We start from the raw sequence: 19,020 nt of genomic DNA, 5'->3' as shown, positions 1-19,020 counted from the left end.
GGCGGGACTTCCTGTCGGGCTATTCCTCTTCTCCCTCTGGAAGAATCGGGCTGTACGTTCTTCCTGAAGCCAGCGGTCCTGGGCCCTGGCAAACTGAGGTGAGATCTGAGCTCTTGCGACCCCGCGTTGGTCCCAGTGGGCTCGGCGGGCGGCAGTGCTGCAGGCGGGCGGCGTGGGGCGGGAATCAGCGCCTGAGGCCTGGGGTGTTGTCCTGAGCCACCGCGCCGAGCGACCCCAGGGTCAGCCCCCACGTTTTGTAACTTTTTCCCTCGCGACCTCACTGCACTTGAGGCAGCTTCTGTAGGACGACCACCTCTTTTAATGTCACCGATTCGGAGGGAACTCAGGGACTGGACGCAGCGCAGGGTCACGTAGGCACCGTGTAGGCCCCCTTCATCCGTAGTCCCACTTTTCGGGACGCACAAGTGACAGCGAGGAGGGTGCGTGACTCTCACCGCCAGGCAGGCTGGGACCCGGACAGAAGCATTTGGAAATGCTTCAGCCTTTGGGAAAGTGACGGCGGATCAAATGTGGCCCCTTCCATCAAGAAATGAGTTGAGAAGGCCAGGCAAGTACAAACGTGGCCAAAATATAAGGAGGGCGTTGCTGAGTCTCGAGTCTCTGAGCAAGAAATGTTTTTCAGCCCCAGGACTCAGTTTCCCTGCTCAGGTGACTGAATTTCTATCTGCAGTCCACACCCCTCCTCTGATTTCAGGATCCATTATGTCCAGCTCCCTAATGGACATTTCCGTTTGGCTTCACAAAGGTCCCTGGTACTCCACTAATTAAACTTGCTCACCCCACCTCCTACTCAAATCCTAAACTTGATTTCTTTCGGTTGCTTCCTGTTGCCATAGACGTGATCTTTATACGCTTAGTTGCCAACGTGGGAAGTTTGGGCATCATAAAGCTCTTCGGTCATACCCCAGTCTAGTCTGTCACTGAGTGCTCCCAGCTATACCTCCCGAAGCAAGTACCTCCTGCACCCCATCCCCACCCCATCCCATGCAGTTGTAAGCCAACCATCAGGTGTCCTCTGGACTACAGGGTTGTAAATCTGAATCCCTGGGCTGATGAACACACTCTCTACCTCCCCTCCACCCTCCAAGTCCATGCGCAGTGGCCACCAGGGAAGGATTCCTGCAGGCCACACAAGCAAGTCTTATCTTCTGGCCCTGAGCAGGATTATCCCTACTCTCGCCCCAGCCTTTACCTCCTGTTTCCCTTATCTCTGAGCTGTCATGCTGAGGCCTTTCAGTCCCCCTTCACTTCCAGGTGTCCTGCAATTGTGTTAGTTAATGCCTGTTCACTTGTCCTTCAGATGTTGGTTGAGCCTTGTCCTCAGCGAAACCTTATCTGAGACCTAGAGCTGACCAGAGCTCCCTATTACATGCTTCTTATTGCACTTCTCCTTAGCCTTTGTCACATCAGTGATTTTGCATGTAGTCCGAATGTTTTGATCAATATCTGAGTCCCCACCAGAGAGCCAGTATCAACTGTGATAAAGTACATAGCATATCATATTTTAACAAATAGTTCTGGAAGATTAAAAAAGAAATGCTGTCTTCTGGGGGAGAATCCCTAGAAGAAAGGACGGATTTGCAGCTGGAGGAAAGAATGCTGGGCATTGTCAGTGCTGTTAGGTGGGGAGAGGGGTGGCTGGAGCAAAGCATTCCTTCTGTTCAGCCTACAAGAGAGGAATGGGAGTAAATAAGAATGGAAAAAAAAAGTTTGAAAGCAGCCCTTGAAGTGCCCTAAGGAGTTACTTCTGTAACTCAAAAAGTGAGTTTTGTAAAGTTTTAAAATGCTTATTTCAGGAAGAAAAAGCTGCAGAAGCAGCTCAGTGTGTCTGCTATTTGCCTTTTCTTGTGAGCACCTGTGACAGGGATTCCTGATGAGTCTTCACAGTGAAGCTCTGTCACCTGTTTTCAGTTTAAAGGTGACATAATTTGGTAGCTTTATAAATGATGCCACATTTCTGAGTCTGATAACTTCAGAAGCGTCACTGTCCTAGGTACAGGTTGTAGAGTGTGGTCCTGCCAGTGGTGAGTTATTTCAGTCTTCTCTTTAGCAGTCAGTGGAAAACTGGACAGCTCAAAACACCAGAATATTTTGGGGTTTCTTCCTTTCTGAAGTTCAGGGAAAGAAATTTATTTTTTGCTTTATTATTATTATTATTATTTTAGTCCTGAAATTTTCTTTCCAGAACTACCAAGTGCCTCCTCCTTCTGGTATAAAAAGATACACTTTTGATAAAATTTGAACTTCATTCCTCTCATCTCCTCTGGTCGGGATCACTATTGAGATTAATCTGTCATCCGTTTGGAGTGCGTTATTTCTTTATTTGGCTTGTGAAGAGATATCCTGTAAGCAGTTGGCTAGAGAAATTCCCCCAGCGAACTTGTACCAAAGACAAAAAACAGTCTCTGAGCTTAACTGTGCTGCCTCTTCCCAAACAGAAACAAAACCGGCAGGTAAGGGGGCAGTAAAAGCTCCTCCTGTGTCTTCTGGGCCTCCATTTCCTTCAGCTCAAAATACTGTATATAGCCAAAGTGGCACATTTAGGGGAGGCTTGTTCTGAACTTCTACAAGTGTCCCTGTTCTTGAAAATATTTCTGTGTCCTTTCTTCTCCATTCTCCAAACCATTGTTGTTGTTTTAAATGTGATATGATTTGGGCACTTTGGGAGATACTTTATGCATAGAGTATTTTTTTTGTTGTTGTTATGAAAAATGTTTCTGTAATAGGAGTAATTTAGGTAAAAATGTTTTTTACTGGATCTACCAGTGACTCTTGAAAAAAACTGAAGTCAAAAATCAGGAAAGCAGTGAGAATCCCAAATGAAAGTACTTTGCTAATTGAGATGTTTTTGTGAACTAACTATTCTGTGATTAATACTTTTGGAGATTTATCAGTGCTGATATGTGTTCTGATATGTGTTAAATCTGTTTTGAAGATGGCTGATCCCTGGCAGGAATGCATGGATTATGCAGTAACCCTAGCAAGGCGAGCTGGAGAGGTATGAACGTCTGGTCACCTGCTGTGGGAATTGGGACAGCCTGTGGCCACTGTGTTAAATAGAGCATACCTGCGTTGCTTTTCATTTTACTAAACACTGTAAATGGAGTGAATACTCCAATTTTATGTCATTAACTTTTTGTGATGACAGTTGTGAATCTAAAATAGGATGTAAGAGTCTATGCTTTTGTACTTAGAACATTATAACCACTGAAGGCTTATTTTATAAACATTGAGCTAAGAAATTTTTAAGAATATTGTTTAAGACAGACTGAATGTTTTTCATCATTTATCTCATTTTTTAGTTTGATTTAAAATTACTTATGCTTTCTCCATTTTCTTTCCAATAAACTCTTTTTAGGTGGTTCGTGAAGCTCTGAAAAATGAAGTGAACATTATGATTAAAAGTTCTCCAGCTGACTTGGTAACTGTGACTGACCAAAAAGTTGAAAAAATGCTTATCTCATTCATAAAGGAAAAGTACCCATCACACAGGTATTTCTTATTTCAATTTTAAATGATAAAAATGAAACCTGGTTAGAGTCAATATATGAGACAAAAATTTTGATTCTAGATACAGAAATTAACTTTAGTGAATTTAACCAGAAAAGAATGTCTTGGGAGGGTGTGGGTTAGCTCTGCAGCCCTGAGCGTGGAGGTTGGGCAAGAACCAGGGACGAAGGTGGACTTGGATACTCTACAGGAGCCATGGGTACACAGGCTGCTCCTCTCCCCACTCTTCACTATGATGCCTTGTTAGTTGACGATTACCGATCCTGGGCAGGGCACCTGCTTGCTGAACTTGGGTTATTTGCCTAAGCTCAAGTGTCCAGGGAGCAACCAAGAGGGGATATTGAACTGCCCTCATAGGAAGAGAAGTGTTTGGATGCTGGGAAACGGATGTGACAAATGTCTGCCATAGGCATGATTTAGAAGTTCAGTTTTATTCTCTGCATTGCAAACTTTTTTATATGGTAACTAGGGAATTTGAAAGAAACTGCTAAAGTCAGGACTCCCTCGTGGGCACAAGTAGAACAGAAATATTGTCATCATTTTAAAGCTTTAGCATTGTCATTCTTTACTTCTTCCTAGCTCTAGCTAAATGAATGTACTTCCTCTCAGTAAAAAGGTGTACAGCTAAGTGATAAAGATCATAATAATGATTTTTAAGACAGTTTATTATTGAATAAGGGAAAATATATAAATGAAAATGGGAAAGGAAAGAAAACAATGAAATCAAACACCGTTTCCAGAATTCACATAAAATTTATTGCATAGCTTGCTTTAGGAAGACAAAGTAATTTTGGCAGGCAATTTGCCTTCTTGTTGCCTCATTTAATATTCTCTATTTTAGTTATCTGTTGTTGCATAGCAAAGTACCCTAAACCTTAGCCACTCTAGACAGCAAACGTTTATTATCTCAGTATTTCCCAGGATCAGGAATATGGGAGTAGCTTAGGTGAAGGGTCTCATAAAGTTACAGGCAAGCTGTCAGCCTTGGCTGCAGCCATCTCAGGCCTCCACTGGGGCTGAAGGATCTGTTCACTTTGGTGATTGTTGGTGACTTCACTTCCTCCTGGGTGGCCTGCTGGCAGCTTCCCTCAGTTCCTCGCCATGTGGGCCTCTCCGCAGAGCAGCTCAGAAGAGGGTGGCCAGCCTCTCCGAGGCATGAATGGGAAGTGGGGAAATAGAGTGGAAAAGATGAACCACAGTGCCAGTTTGTGACTGAGTCCTCAGAGTTCCACATTGGCACTTCCACTTTGTTCTGTTGCTTAGAAACGAGTCACTAAGTTCAAGTTCACACTCAAGCCAAGGAGCATTAAGCTGTGCCTTTGGAAGAGGAGGATGAAAGAACTGGGGACATATTTTTAAAACCACCACAGTCCCTGATAGGTTCTCATCTACCACCAGCACTCTGTCCAAGGGCGTGTGTGCTCATACCTGTGCTCATCGTGGCGTCGCCTTGTAGGGTGTTCAGTCCTGCTACTTTTCACATGACTTTGCTCTGGGGGACGTAGAGCCTTCCCGTGCTTGTCATTATGAAGGAAAAAGGAACAATGATAGAAAAGTGTGGTGTGTAGACTTTAGTTATGTTTTCTAGTAGATTCTGTAGCTAAGGAAATGTTAAGCTTGAAACTTGCTGAAAATGATGTAAAGAGTCATTCTTGCTTTTAGTTTCATTGGTGAGGAATCTGTGGCCGCAGGGGAGAAAAGTGTCTTAACCGACAATCCGACATGGATCATTGACCCTATTGACGGAACAACTAATTTTGTACATAGGTATGTTTAAAATTTTTTAGTGTTGTAATTACTGTGTATATATGATCTGAGTGGGTCTTTAGAGTGCTCCATTCACGAATACACATTAGAGAAATATGTGATTTGTAGAGTAAAATGTATTTGAGAATTTTCATCAGATATGGTGATGGAATATTACTGTTGGGACTTGTGTGATGCAGTGCCCTGTGCATCATTCCTTTCCCACTGTGGAAGCCAGGCAAAAATATAAGCAAGCACCATTGCTGCTTTGAGATCACTTATAGAGCTATGGGATTGATACTGGAGGTTCACTCAAGAGAAAAAGCTTAAAAAGAGCATGGGTTTTAGGATCAACAGACTTAGGCTTGAATCTGGATACTTGTCTATAGGCTTTGTGACCTGGGGCAAGTTACTTAATCTTTCTTAGCCACAGTTATTTTTTTACTTATCTATAAAATGACCATATTAATGGTACCTGCCTCATAGAATTGTGGGGACTCAGTGAATAGTGCATTTCTATAAGCACGCAGTACAGTGCCTGGCACACAGTAAGTATATACAAGAGAACCTGTTGGAATTGCCAGTGAGAGTTAAAATGAGCAGCCTTGTTTGGTGGGATTACACAGATATTATATTTGAAGTTACCATGTAGCTGTATATATCTTTAGTAATACAGAATTGATAAAGTCTGTAAAGTGAGGATCTAGACTGTATGTAATGGATGTGAATGTTGAAGGATGCTCATGGGATATTGTACTAGAGAAAAGATTATAATGCAGTATGTATAGTATGGTCTTATTTTTATTAATGAAAACTAGAGAATGTTTCTAAACGTTTTTATTTTTAGTAGTTATATTGAACCCATTTTGTCTATTTTCTTTATCTTGATTCTCTTCTGAGTCAGAAATTACAACCTCTGTCTTCAAACTGTCATTCAGCCATAGCAATACCTGTGATGAACAGATTACTTTTCAGATGTAAAGTTCTAAGTTGGGTGTTCGGGTTGAGACCAGTAACTATTTATACTGTATAATTCATACCTGTGTTAATAGAGCCAGGCTGGGGGAGAGATGGACAAAGAGACTTTTCTTTTTAACCAACTAAAAATCTCTTTTAATATGTTTTTATTTTTTGAAAAAAGACTTTTTACCTTGTTACTATATTTGTGGTATTTGACATTCAAAAAATATATAATGGCGTGCACTATGAATTGGCCTCCCACTTCTGTCCCCAGTTTTTCAGGACCCATCTCTGAAGGTGAGCACTGGATCAGTTTCTTGTGACTCCTCTTCAGAGATGCTTCCTGCCTGCAGAAGTTCCCTGTGTGTGCATCTGTATATGGGACTTTCTCACCCCCTCTACACACTGTTCTGAGAAAGAATAGAAGAGACTTCATATGAAAAATTTTGTAAGCATTTATATTATGGAAAAAACATGTTTATTGAAAATAAATTCTGTCTTGGTAAATATGTATGTTTTTTTTTTAAAGATTTCCTTTTGTTGCTGTTTCAATCGGCTTTGTTGTCAATAAAAAGGTAGGCTGTTTAAATTTACGGTTGGTAAAATGCTTTGCTGTCATTTTCTGAGAAAAAGTAAGTGTATCCCCATAATAAGCTTAGGTTTGTCTCTGTATTCAATTTATACAGCTGCATTATTCTGAAATAAGCTACAAGAGTATTAAAATTATGATGATACTTTTTCCAGTGAAGAAAATTTAATCTTTTTTTGAAAATCAATAGTTATAAGGGAGAAATACAAGTAATGACACTACAGTTCTGTATTTAATCGCCATTATATATGTGATAGAGTTAGGTGCATAAAGAGTTGACACATGACCTACAGTGGATAGTGGCAGAGGTGAGGTATTGTTACAGAACCCCTGGGCTGCTGCAATTGAAACCTAGCACCCACGGGCTGTTCAGTTAGGGGCCCGATTGCCCACCGCCAGAATTATAACTCTCAATACCAGAGTTTAGTGAAAAGAAAAAGAATTGTTTATTTAACAGTTATATAGATTTAGATTATTTGTGGATTTCTGCTGTTAAGTCTTATGTTCCTTAAAACACCCACAAACACATATTTCTGCTTCCCCTTACCAAATCAGGCTAGTTTTAGAAAAGTTAGAGAAACTGTTTCCCTACTTCTAGACACAGTTCAGCTTTACCGGTGGTTGCCAATCATTCAATTCTGATTGGGAAGGTCTTTCTGTGTTGTGGTGTCCCCCAGCTTTTAATCCAGAACCGCGTAGATTCCCAGCCTCCTTGTAAGCTGCATGGAGTTTTCCCTTCTTAAAGCAGCATGGAGAACCTGCCTTTTCAAAACTGCATGGTCAGTCCCATTAAAATGTCTGCCCCTCATTTTTAAATCCCTAACTGCGTCCTGTGCGGCAGTCGGCATGGTCCCCAGTTCTGACCATTCACAGAACCTCACACAGGCTCTGTGTGCTCTTTCCATACCATCCCACGGTCCAAGACCCCTCCCATCTCCTTGAGGTCTTGGAAACATCCAAGCCATTTGTGTAACAGACACTAGCCCCTAGCCTCAGGCATGTGAAGGCATCCTGAAAGCTGCTTCCTTCTCCCCATCCTCCAGCCTGCAAGCTCTGGGGGTTTTTGGACACCCGCTTTCTGTAACAGAGCTAGGAATGCATTAGTAGTTACCAGCGAAAGGCCATGAAGTGGTAGGGGCCAGGGCACCTGTGGAAGATGCTCAGTGTTCAGGACACCAAATAGTTGCTGTATGTAAATGCAGTAGAACAAAATCTGTAACTATTGCATTGCCTTGCTCTTTGATCAAACAATGAATGATGTTTATCATCATCTTATGTAACTTTCTTTAAGGAGTTGGTGATTTATTTGGTCAGCACATAGGAAAGAGTTAAGAAGTCTCTGAAAATGAGAACACAAGTTAGTGCAAATGCAATTAGCTGCAGGTTATGGTGGTCAGTGAGAATGTGCAAAGGAGCTAAGTGAGCATTTAGTGTATACTCATCCTGGCACTGTGCGTGGTCCCTGCCATTGAACTCCCAGTTAGTGCAAAATTAGATGTGTGAACAGATAGGGTTATATGTGGTGAACTAGGAAAATCGAACTGTGAGGGCAGGAAGAGGGTGGAACCAGTTTGCTAGGAGTAGTTTGGGGAGATTTTCCTAACAGAAGGGTTTTTATTAATTCCATTATGTGGTTTGGGTCTTAGAGAATGAAGGGTTTGACAAATAAGAAGAGGAATGCATTTCAATTACAAAGAACAGTTTGGTGAAGAGCATGACGTGTATGGGAACCATGTTGTCATGAGTGAAACCCTGAAATGGCAGGAACAGGTCAATGAGAGAAGTTGGTGGTGGTCCTATTGTGAGATTGTGGCCTGTCTACACCATGACATTGAGATTTTGTTTTTAGGCAGTGGAAACCAGTAGAGGTTTTTAAGTGCCGAGTAACAGGTATTTCTAGCCTTGTCGGTGATTCTGAACTGAAATGCTGCAGTTAAATCCCTGAGGAAATGCCAGAATCAGAAAGTGTTTTCAAGATTAAATTTGAAGGAGGAGAATGGGGAAGGAATGAGATGTGATCAGGTAATGAGTGTTTGATCTCCTTGGTTGAGGCTTTTCCAAGATGAGGTCTTACCTGTGATGGTGGAGTTGATGAGCCACAGTTCCAGGTGGTAGTTGATTTGTGGGCTGGGAAGAACCAATCTGAAGGACTATATAGAGCTACAGGGAAGTGGAAAAAGAAAAAACCCTGAGGTGCACAACTTTTAAAGTGTAAGCAGAGGAAAAGATCCTAAAAAAACTGACACCAAGGTAGGTTAGTGAGTTAGGCAGGGGGACAGAGGGTCCTGCCAGAGACACGGAGCAACTGGATTAAATGTGGATGAAGCCTTGGTGATGGCGGCAGTCTCCAGTTATTCAGAGAAGGCATTTGGCCCATAAGAGTTCATGGGCAATCATTGGCAATCTTTCAGAAGCCAAATTATAATGGATTAAAGGAGAATGGGCGATGCAAAGTGTGGACTGCTCTTTGACAGTGAAGGGAAAAGAAGTAACATTTTCAAGGTTTTGTAAGGGAGGGAGATTTTGGTGAGAAGGTACCAAAATTGATATTCCAGAGACAAGGCATCAGTGGGGAGCAGTGTTTCCAAGAAGTTTGAGAGGGTAGAAATCATACTCATGAGGAAGCAGTCACCTAGAAAATAGGAAAGCTCTGTCCTCATCTGGGTGAGAAGGAGGAGGTAAAAGTGGGTGCTCCTAGGTTTATAAATGGATGAGAGTCAGGGATTCGAGTGTGATGACCTCTTTTTTTCTCATTAATCTAGGAATTAGCATTTTAATTATCTACTGTGTAGCCATTTGAAAATGTTATTCATCAGTATACCAGATTTTTTTGTTACTTTCCTAGAATAAGGATTGATTTCAACATGAAAAATACCCAAGTTTGGTAAAGGAAAGTGGTTTTCCATCTGCAGATAGAATTTGGAGTTGTCTACAGTTGTGTGGAGGACAAGATGTACACAGGCCGGAAGGGAAAAGGTGCCTTCTGTAACGGTCAGAAACTACAGGTTTCACAGCAAGAAGGTAGGTTTATCCCCTCATTTTGGGTGTGATTGATATTATATACCCATATTTTATTGTTTTTGAATGTTAACCTGTGGGGTTCTCCAAGTGTTAACTGATTTGTAAATTGTGTTTATTTTCTCTTTGCTTTTTTTTTTTTTTTCCTCCACCAGAGTTTGAATGTGGTAGTGTAAGCTTGGAAGTTGGTGGAGTTGAGCAGCCCAACTCTGGGGCATCGGTGCCAGGGGATGGAGACAGGGAGTTCATGTGTATTATTTTAACACTGCATCCTGAATTCTTGGTAGAATCGCTCTGATCTGATGCCTTTGGGACCATTTATTAGACAATAAACCAGGGAAAAATGTGTTAAATTCGGGCACCATTAAAAATAATGCATATACATTTTTGTATGAGTTTGATGATGGACAGTCTTCAGTCTTCTTTCTATGTGGTAGGTTTCTTCCATTACCCATGCCCAACTTTTCCAGTTTGTACATCAGATTCTTTTAAATACAGCTGGGACTTAGATACTTGCAAAATGATCTAAATTTAGAATTCTCCCGCACTGTCATGTTTTTCTCCTCAAACACTTAATTTGAGAATAGGTTTTTATTTAATTTCCTTTCCATTGAACTCTTAAGACCCCAAAGATTGGAGTATGCATCTTGATTTTCAAGATGTTAACATGTGAAAAAATGTGCATCTCAGAATTGAAGGACTGTGATGGCTTTTCTACAAACATCATTCTCTTTTTATAATTATTTGTTTGCTTTCCATAATATTTAATAAAGTTGTATAATTATTAGGAGTTCAGCAGTGATAGATATGTTCAGAACAAGCTGTGAGCATGCTCCTCAGCTGGCAGAGGATGGTGTGTGGGGTCTGCTAGACTGGGACCAAGTGTTGCGTTGTCATGAATTTAGACAGTCTCCAAGAGGGAAGGGAAAACTTTGATAATCTGTAAAATTAGTAAACAGAGGGCAGATAAGAGAGCTTCTATTTCTAATTTGTTTTATTTCAAATCTATATGTAAATTATTTACTGAATTTAATTCCTAACTTCCCTTTTTAAATATTTAAGGTATTTGCTTTTTCCCACTGAAGGTATTATGTATGCAGGCAAATTAGTTATAATCTGCATATTTTGGGAATGGTCTAAAAAGCTAGACTCTTATAAAATAACCACTGAGAAATAATAAATTTATCAATATTTTAATATTTAAAGACTTAGAAGTAAACAAATTTGGTACAACTAAGAAGAAAGCTAAGCTTGTCCTGTTTTATTCTGAATTAGAAGTGTCAAATTTTTTTTACCAGAATTTTTATCATTAAACTCTAGTGATTATTGGAAACATTTTCTTTTAGATATTACCAAATCACTCTTGGTGACAGAGTTGGGCTCTTGCAGAACGCCAGAGACCATAAGAACTATTCTTACTAACATGGAAAAGCTTCTTGGTATCCCTATTCATGGGTAAGTTCTATTCATTTCCCCCAAGAGTTCCAGGTAATTTAACACATTAAGGAATAATTTTGTTTTAGAAATGAAGGTTTTTATTGATTGACATAGGATCAGTACCATAATTCTAACTTTCAAATGTAATTTGAAAATTTTTCATTTGAAAATAATTTCAAGTTTAACATGATTTGCAGAAATAAAATAATATAAAAAATAGGATATCCTTTGCCCAGATTCACCTATTAATATTTTGCCCCATTTGTTTGTCCTTTTATTATTTCCTCTGTATGCATGTGTACATGCATACCTATTTTCCCCTGAACTGTATCTTAAGGTAAATTACTTAACACCATAGCTCTTTATCCCTATGTACTTCAGTTTATTTGTTAAGAGCAGGGATATTTTCTTCCATAAGCACAGTGCATTACTGAGTTTATAAAGTTGTTCTCTAATCTACCATCCAAGTTCACATAGGCCAATTGATTTAATTGTAGCATTTTCCTTCCTCCAAGGCAAGATCCAGGCTCTGGCCATTTAGCCTTCCTATCTCTTTAAGCCATCTTTACTTTGTGTGTGTGTGTGCGTGTGCATGTGTGTGTATTTTTAAAAGATTTTAAAATTTATTTTTAGAGAGAGGAAAGGAGGAAGAAAGAGGAGAGAAACATTGATGTGCAAAACACTGATCGGTTTCCTTTCACACACCCCCATCTGGGGGGCCTGGCCCGCAACCCAGTCATATGCCCTGACTGGGAATTGAACCAGCGACCTTTCAGTTTGTAGGACAATGCCCAACTCACTGAGCCACACTAGTCAGGGTGCTTTGAATGTTGTTTTTGAGAAATCTGATGTCAATCTAATTTTCTTGGCTTTTAAATTATTTCACAATTTATGTGAAACCTCTGAGAATCTTTTATTTTTATTTATTTTTTTAAATCTCTGATGTCTCCTTGTTTTACAAGGATATATTTTGGAATTGCTCATTCTTGGATAGTTTTCTCCATCAACATGTAGTTTCACATCTTTTTCTTTTTTTCAAGTTTTCTTGAGTTATAGTTTTAAGTATTAGTTCAAGCCTGTTTTCATTTTCTTCTTCAGAGAATCCAATAGGCAAGTTCAATCTCCTCTGTCTTCCACTTCTGTGTTTTAGCCACTCTCTCTGACTCTTTTGACTCCTTTTTTTTTCTTTTCCTATGGCTCTTTATTTAAAGTTTTCACTTGTACCTGTCCTCATTAGGGGCTGTCTTGAAATGTAGTCTTTATTCCTGACATCATTTTATCTTTTTTTGCCCCACTTCTTTTCTGAGTTCAATCATCTTCTTTTATTTCTTCTTGGGTTTTTTTCACCTCTATTTCTGTGTTTAGTTTTTGTATTTCTGATTTAACATACCCCTCTCCCCCATATTTGCAACTATTTGTTTGAGGCTGATTAATTCAGATTGGATTGATTTCAGTTTCAGTTTTCTTCAATTTTATTGTTGATTTTTTGGGGAGAGACTTTTATCAGCCAAAAAACCCAAAGCACTTATTAGCAATGTCCGGTGTTTTGCAGTTGTTTTGTAGGGATTTGGTCATCTGTTTTATATTTCTGTTCATTGTGTGATCAGGTTCCTGGTTTCAGATTTCCTCATTCTGTCCATTCTGCCCTGCTGTGCATTTTCTTTTATGAATATCTGTTGGGGGAGCAGTTGTCCTATCTTGTTTCTTTTTCATTTCTGTAAGATTCTTAATTTTTCTCTCTTAGTTCCTACTTTTTCTTCACTTTGTTTCCAAGAGGTACCATGTCTTTTACTGAGGTATAATTGACATATAACATTATATTAGTCTTAGGTGTATCATGTAATGATTTGATATTTGTGTATATTGCAAAATAATCACCAAATAAGTCTACTTAATGTCTGTCATCACACATAGTTAGAGTATTTTTTCTTGTGATGAGAACTTTTTAAGATTTGCTCTCTTAGCAACTTTCAAGTATACAGCATAGTATTGTTAACTATAGTCATCATGCTGTACCTTACATCCCCAGGATTTATTTATTTTATAACTGGAAATTTGTACCTTTGACCATCTTCATTTCATTTACCCTCCACTCCTGCCCTAGCTACCACCCATCCATTATCTGTTTCTGTGAGCTCGGTGTGGGTTTTTTTTTTGGTTTCCCATATACACATATAGGTGGAATAGCCTCTGCTGTCTTACCTGATTCTCCTGGAGAAGTACAGCATCCCTGTGCTGCCAGGTAAAGTTCTGTGTGTTTCCCAGTCCCTCCGCTGCTGTAGCCAGGCTGTGAAGTATGAGCTCCTGGTGTGTGTCCACTGTCCCACTTTTTCTTTTGTAGGCTGGTTTGTGCGTGTCCTCTGGGTCTGCCGCTGTCTCCTGCTGTCCCCAGCTCTCTGTACCCACAGGCTGGCAGTGTTCCATTAGCATTCTCTCACTTGTCCTCCCTCTATCAGAGGTGGTTTGAGAATTCATGTTTTCTGATTCCTAGACTCGCTGAAGGAATGGGTCCTATGGGTTTTATTTGTTCTCCTTGTTGTTTTTATTTTATTTTTATTTTTTTATCCTCACCCGAGGACATGCTTATTGATTTTAGAGAGAAGGGAAGGGAGGGAGATACAGAGAGAGAGAAACATTGATCAGTTGTCTCTCTTAAGTGCCCTGACCCGGTTGAACCTGCAACCTAGGCATGCGCCCTGATTGGGAATCTAACCCGTGACCTTTCAGTTTACTGAAAGTTGTATGATGCTCCAGCCAACTGAGCCACCGGGTCAGGGCTTTATTTTATTTTTATTTGGGGGAAGGTAGTAAAGGTTTTAACATCATACATGATGCCACTGTTATACTTCAGACTCAGAGTTGTTCTATAATAAAATTTTTATAAGCAAAGAAATTAAAAGCCAGTATTAAACACTTATATACATTTATCCTTAAATTTTCAAGAAAGCTAGAGGTTGGAGGTCACTAACTTTAATATAGTTAATGGCTGTGTTAAATAGCATTTCTCTGACATTTAGTGTAGCTGTTTGTTTGAAAAAAAAAGAAATAAAGCTGTTGAATAACCACAGATTTTTGTGATTTTAATTTATTACCAATTATTTTTCTTTTTTTCTGAATGTATCACTCCTCAGTTATAAGACTCTTTGACCTGATTAAAAAACATCTAATAATCCGGACTTATTTGTAGGTGAGTTGACCAAAGTTCAGGGAGCTAAAGTGACTGCCTGGGAATACACAGCTGGATGGAGATGTGACTGGGACCTGGCTTCTGGGCCATTTCTTTTTTTCCAATATTAAATTTCTCTTTTAGGAGTCAGTGTAGTCAGTGTGTAGTGTGGCCACTATATGGACTCTAATTCTAGGCTGTGAATCTGTGATATGTACAGTAAGGAGGAAAGTAAAAGAGTCGCCGTCAGGTAGCTATGGAACCTCCCAGAATGAAGTCTGGAGGGACGTTCCGGAAGCCTGAGCCAGGGTGCCAACTGAAGCAGGACTTAACAGTGGGTGATGGGATGGTTACAGTGAGCTGAAAGAGCTGCCAGTACTTCATACCTTTAACCTTTCATTGTTCCACTGCCAGGAGGAAAATGGAAACAGTGACCTTTTATTTCCGGAATTTCTCAAAAGTATAACCAGGAAAGTGTTACCAAGGAGAAGTACAGATGTCCTGATTTCTTTCTAGGATCTGGATTCATCTGATTCTCCAGTCTTTCAATGTGAACTCAGAAGCATTAATTATACAAAAAAAATAAAATAAAATCAAGAGAGTCATAATTTGAATGAATGCCTTAAATAAATACAAACAGTCTAATAGTTTCCTAGTTAGAAAAGGACATTTATGAGGCAATGTAGATCATTATGGGTCCATTTCCTTTAAATTTGGGAGACTCATTTAGATGAAATGCACTGTGTTTGTTTTCTTATATGATATTTTCTGGCATTATGGTTTAGAGAATAATTTCACCGGAACAATAGTTTTGTCTTTGCTGAGGCCCTTTTATTGGGTTTGCCAAAAAGTTTGTTTGGTTTTTTCCATAAGATGGTTCTAGTAGCGCTTAGTTGTCTTTAACTTCATTTGGAACAACTTTGTTAGATTGTATTGTGACAGCTGTCATATAAATGTGCATTGAAAAGAAAGTATCAAAATTGGTGAATCTTTGTGTACTCATTTTAATATTGAAGATGGAAGAAGATAAACAACATTTTTGTCATATTATGCTTTATTATTTCAAGAAAGGTAAAAACACAAATGAAACTCAAAAAAGGATTTGTGCTTTGTATGGAGAAGGTGCTATGACTGATCAAATGTGTCAAAAGTGGTTCACATAGTTTTGTACTGAGATTTCTCACTGGATGGTGCTCCATGTTTGGGTAGACCAGTTGAAGTTGATAATGATCAAATCAAGACATTAATTGAGAACAATCAATGTTTCACCACTCAAGAGCTAGCCAACATACTCGAAATATCCAAATCAATCAAGTTATTGGTGAAAATGAAAAATATGTTTTTATTTTACAGAGAAAAAATTTATATTTTTTGGCCAACCCAATATATGTTAGGCACTCTGCTGGGTGCTTTACATAATTTATAATCATTAGAACAGTGAGCTACGGCAGTTGAAATCCCCCTCTTGATGACAAAAAGCTACAATTTGAAGAATAAACTTTTTCCAAATTATAGTTTTTAAACAGCTGAGCAGGGAGAAAACTCAAATCTTTGTGATACCAAAGATAGTTCTTTTTACTGGGTTTTGACAAACATGATTATATATACACACATGCCCTAATAGTATAATTTAGAATATTTTCAGTTTTTTCCCTGAAAATATTATTGTTTTAATGTTTATCTTGTTAAATTACTTTGTGAGGATTAATTTTGTCATTTGTATAGTGCACCATGGTAATGAGATTTTATGTATTTTTATTTTAAAATTAGATATGACTTTTTATGTGCATCTTCTAAATGGGTTCAGATTATCTCAATCATCACTTAAAATGAACTGAAGTTAAGGAGAAATACTTATTTGAAAGAATTCTTTTTTCAAATCTCATTTTTAAATGCCCTTTGTTAGGATCCGAGGCGTCGGAACAGCAGCTGTTAACATGTGCCTTGTGGCCAGCGGAGCTGCTGATGCATATTACGAAATGGGCATTCACTGTTGGGACATGGCAGGAGCCGGCATCATTGTCACCGAAGCCGGTGGGGTACTGATGGATGTGACAGGTAGAGTGATGTGGCAGTGAAGCATTTCCTCTCTCTTCTGTTGTGGCTCTTGTCTTTCATTGTTTGATATCTGTTATACTCTTAAAGGCAAAACAAGACATGTGGTTTTCTGCAAAATCAAAATAAACATTACAGGGTACAGACAAAGATAAGATGCTAAGGGTAGTGACAAATGGCTAAGTCTCTTCAAATGTGAGTCAAGGCGAACCTGGGTTAAAAATTCGCCAGTGGTCTGGGAGGATGACAAAGAAGTCAGGAACTGGGAGGAGAGAGGCATGAAAATGTACTACGGCCAGATTTCCTGTCCACAGAGTCCCAAGCGTCATGGAGGTCATCAGAGTATTAAAAGTGCACAGAGGGAGAAACAGAAAAATTATATTTTTCAAACTGGTATGATTGAGATCCACCCCCAACTGATTTTTTTTTTTTTTTTAAAGATGCCTAGAATGTTGCCAAAGCTTAAACATGCTTATGCAAAAGATTAGCTTTTTGAAAAGATAACTGAAAGTATTAACATGTTATGATTGACCATAATGCCTATTATTGTTCTAGTTCTGTAGGAATAGTTTTAATACAAAATGTGACCATTTTCCATATTTGATTGATTTCAGGTGGACCATTTGATTTGATGTCACGGAGAATAATTGCTGCAGGCAGTAAAACCTTAGCAGAGAGAATAGCCAGAGAAATTCAGGTAGTGCCTTTTCAAAGAGACGATGAAGACTGATTCTAATACCCTCACATACTCAAACATGGTTGCTGCTTTTCCCCAGATTTGGGGCCTCACTGATGGCCTCACAAAACTTAGCACATCATTTCAGTCCTGTAATCTGATTGATTTAAATTATTTTCGATGTCCAGATTTAAAAAATTGCTACTTGTTCTATATTTTACTAGGACTAGACATGCAAGAATAGATGAAATGTTTGTTTCATTGTTTTAAAGTTCTGTAGAATGTACTTTGGGAAAACACACCGGCAGTTGATGAGGTGGGTATCACATCCACTGAAATAGTCAATGAAAAATTTAGAGTTCCTGAGCCTGTGAGCTTCTGAAATTTTGACTTGCTGTTTATGTACATAAACATTCTTAATTAGAAAGTCATCTTTTTGGGGAAAAAAAATTCTCTTTAGATTTAAAGACTTATTTCATTGAAGTTTTACAAAGTATGACGACTACTTTCTAGACCCAGGTTTCTTTCTTCTCAGAGAACCTTGTTTTATGCATTAGTGTATAGGTAGCACCAAGCACAGTACCTGTCAGAGGGCTGGCAATCTAAAAATAAGTATTAAAACTGAGTATTTTGAAGATAGCAATTCATAGTTATAACAGATACACAAATAAAAGAACTCACCATTCTGTGTTTTTACTTCAGGTTTTGAAGTAAAAGTTATCTAGACATCCTTTTTCTATTTCACATTACCATTCCTTTTAACATTTTATTCCATACCATTTCATCACCACACTGCCAGGTGGCGTTCATTACTATGGGCATTTCTGCAGTGAGTGTATTTCCCAGAACACTGCACTACAGTATTTATGTGGATTCCTTTACAGTTGCTGTGTTCAGACTGATCTGGTTGAGTACAGGAAACCTAGAACTTGGCAGATACATGAAATTGATAATACTGAACTGTTTGTTTCTTCTCAAATTCCTTGTTTCACATCTTTGCTACCAGTTTCTATTCAGCCTCTAAATATTCCTTACTAGTCTTTGGCTTATCAAACTCAAAAAGAGAATTGTTCCAGTTTGTAGGTACTTTTAAAGATTAATTTATTGTCATTGGCATGTGAACATACTATTGTTATAGGATTATGTGAGCCTTGTGTTTGAGGAAACACAAGTGGTTCTATAAAATTTTTAAGGAAAGGGTTATCTTACTGTTGTGTACATCTAATACATTAAATGCACATGATATTAAGATTTGAGTGTTAGAATTATGTATTTGTGCTGTTGGTCATGTGTAGTAGAACATCTCATACTGTATTCTAAGACAGGTTGTTTTGTAATTAAATATTTTAATTAAGACAATCATGAATAACTAAATAAAAATTATAATTGAAACTTTCATTAAGGTTTATAGTTTAAATTACTTTTTTGGTTATTCTTTTTATTAACTCAAAACATTTTCTTTGATAAGAAATATCATTAATAGTTAGCATTTTTTGAGCACAATATCAGGCATTATGCTAAGCACTTGACACCCATGATCATATTTAATTCCCACAATAACCCCAGGAGAGGTTATTAGCCTCATTATCCTCATTTTATAAGGCACATAGATGTTATTTAATTAGTCCACTTTCCCTGCTCAAGGTTACAAATAGCAGTGAAACCCACATAGAGATACAGCTGAAATCCACAGTCTTAACCCACCACCCAGTGGTCCTCACCTTGACTGCACGGGAGAATTACCTGAGACTTTTGAACGTGCATTGTTTGTGTCCCACCTGAGGGAATCTTAATTTCCACGGTCTGCAGTGTGGCCTGGCCATCTGTACTTTTTTAAGGTGT

The 19,020-nt window shown here is 38.8% G+C and overlaps 1 protein-coding gene across 2 annotated transcripts; it reads left to right on the top strand.

Moving 5' to 3' along the window:
- Positions 1-18,576, top strand: IMPA1 (inositol monophosphatase 1). Of its 2 annotated transcripts, XM_090283769.1 has the most exons (10): positions 1-98; positions 2,207-2,474; positions 2,957-3,019; positions 3,380-3,513; positions 5,194-5,298; positions 6,767-6,812; positions 9,739-9,847; positions 11,191-11,299; positions 16,354-16,505; positions 17,117-18,576. In XM_090283769.1, exons 3-10 carry the CDS (start codon positions 2,957-2,959, stop codon positions 17,230-17,232), a joined length of 834 nt encoding a protein of 277 aa, XP_090139895.1. In that variant the 5' UTR covers positions 1-98; positions 2,207-2,474; the 3' UTR covers positions 17,233-18,576. The 2 variants fall into 2 exon arrangements, with proteins under 2 accessions (XP_090139895.1, XP_090139894.1); XM_090283768.1 differs by lacking the exon at positions 2,207-2,474.
- The last annotated feature ends 444 nt before the right edge of the window (positions 18,577-19,020 follow it).

The sequence above is a fragment of the Furipterus horrens genome, unplaced genomic scaffold, assembly GCF_987537825.1.
Source record: "Furipterus horrens unplaced genomic scaffold, mFurHor1.1.pri manual_scaffold_7, whole genome shotgun sequence".
In the NCBI taxonomy this organism is placed as follows: Eukaryota; Metazoa; Chordata; class Mammalia; order Chiroptera; family Furipteridae; genus Furipterus; species Furipterus horrens.
Note: the sequence above shows the minus strand (reverse complement) of the source record. Positions and strands in the feature narration are given on the sequence as shown.

Excerpts from the sequence above, each read along its gene's own strand:
- IMPA1 (XM_090283768.1), top strand. The coding sequence starts at position 2,957 with ATGGCTGATCCCTGGCAGGAATGCATGGATTATGCAGTAACCCTAGCA. Across the intron at positions 5,299-6,766 it reads ACAACTAATTTTGTACATAG|ATTTCCTTTTGTTGCTGTTT; the intron begins GTATGTTTAAAA and ends TTTTTTTTAAAG. Across the intron at positions 11,300-16,353 it reads CTTGGTATCCCTATTCATGG|GATCCGAGGCGTCGGAACAG; the intron begins GTAAGTTCTATT and ends GCCCTTTGTTAG.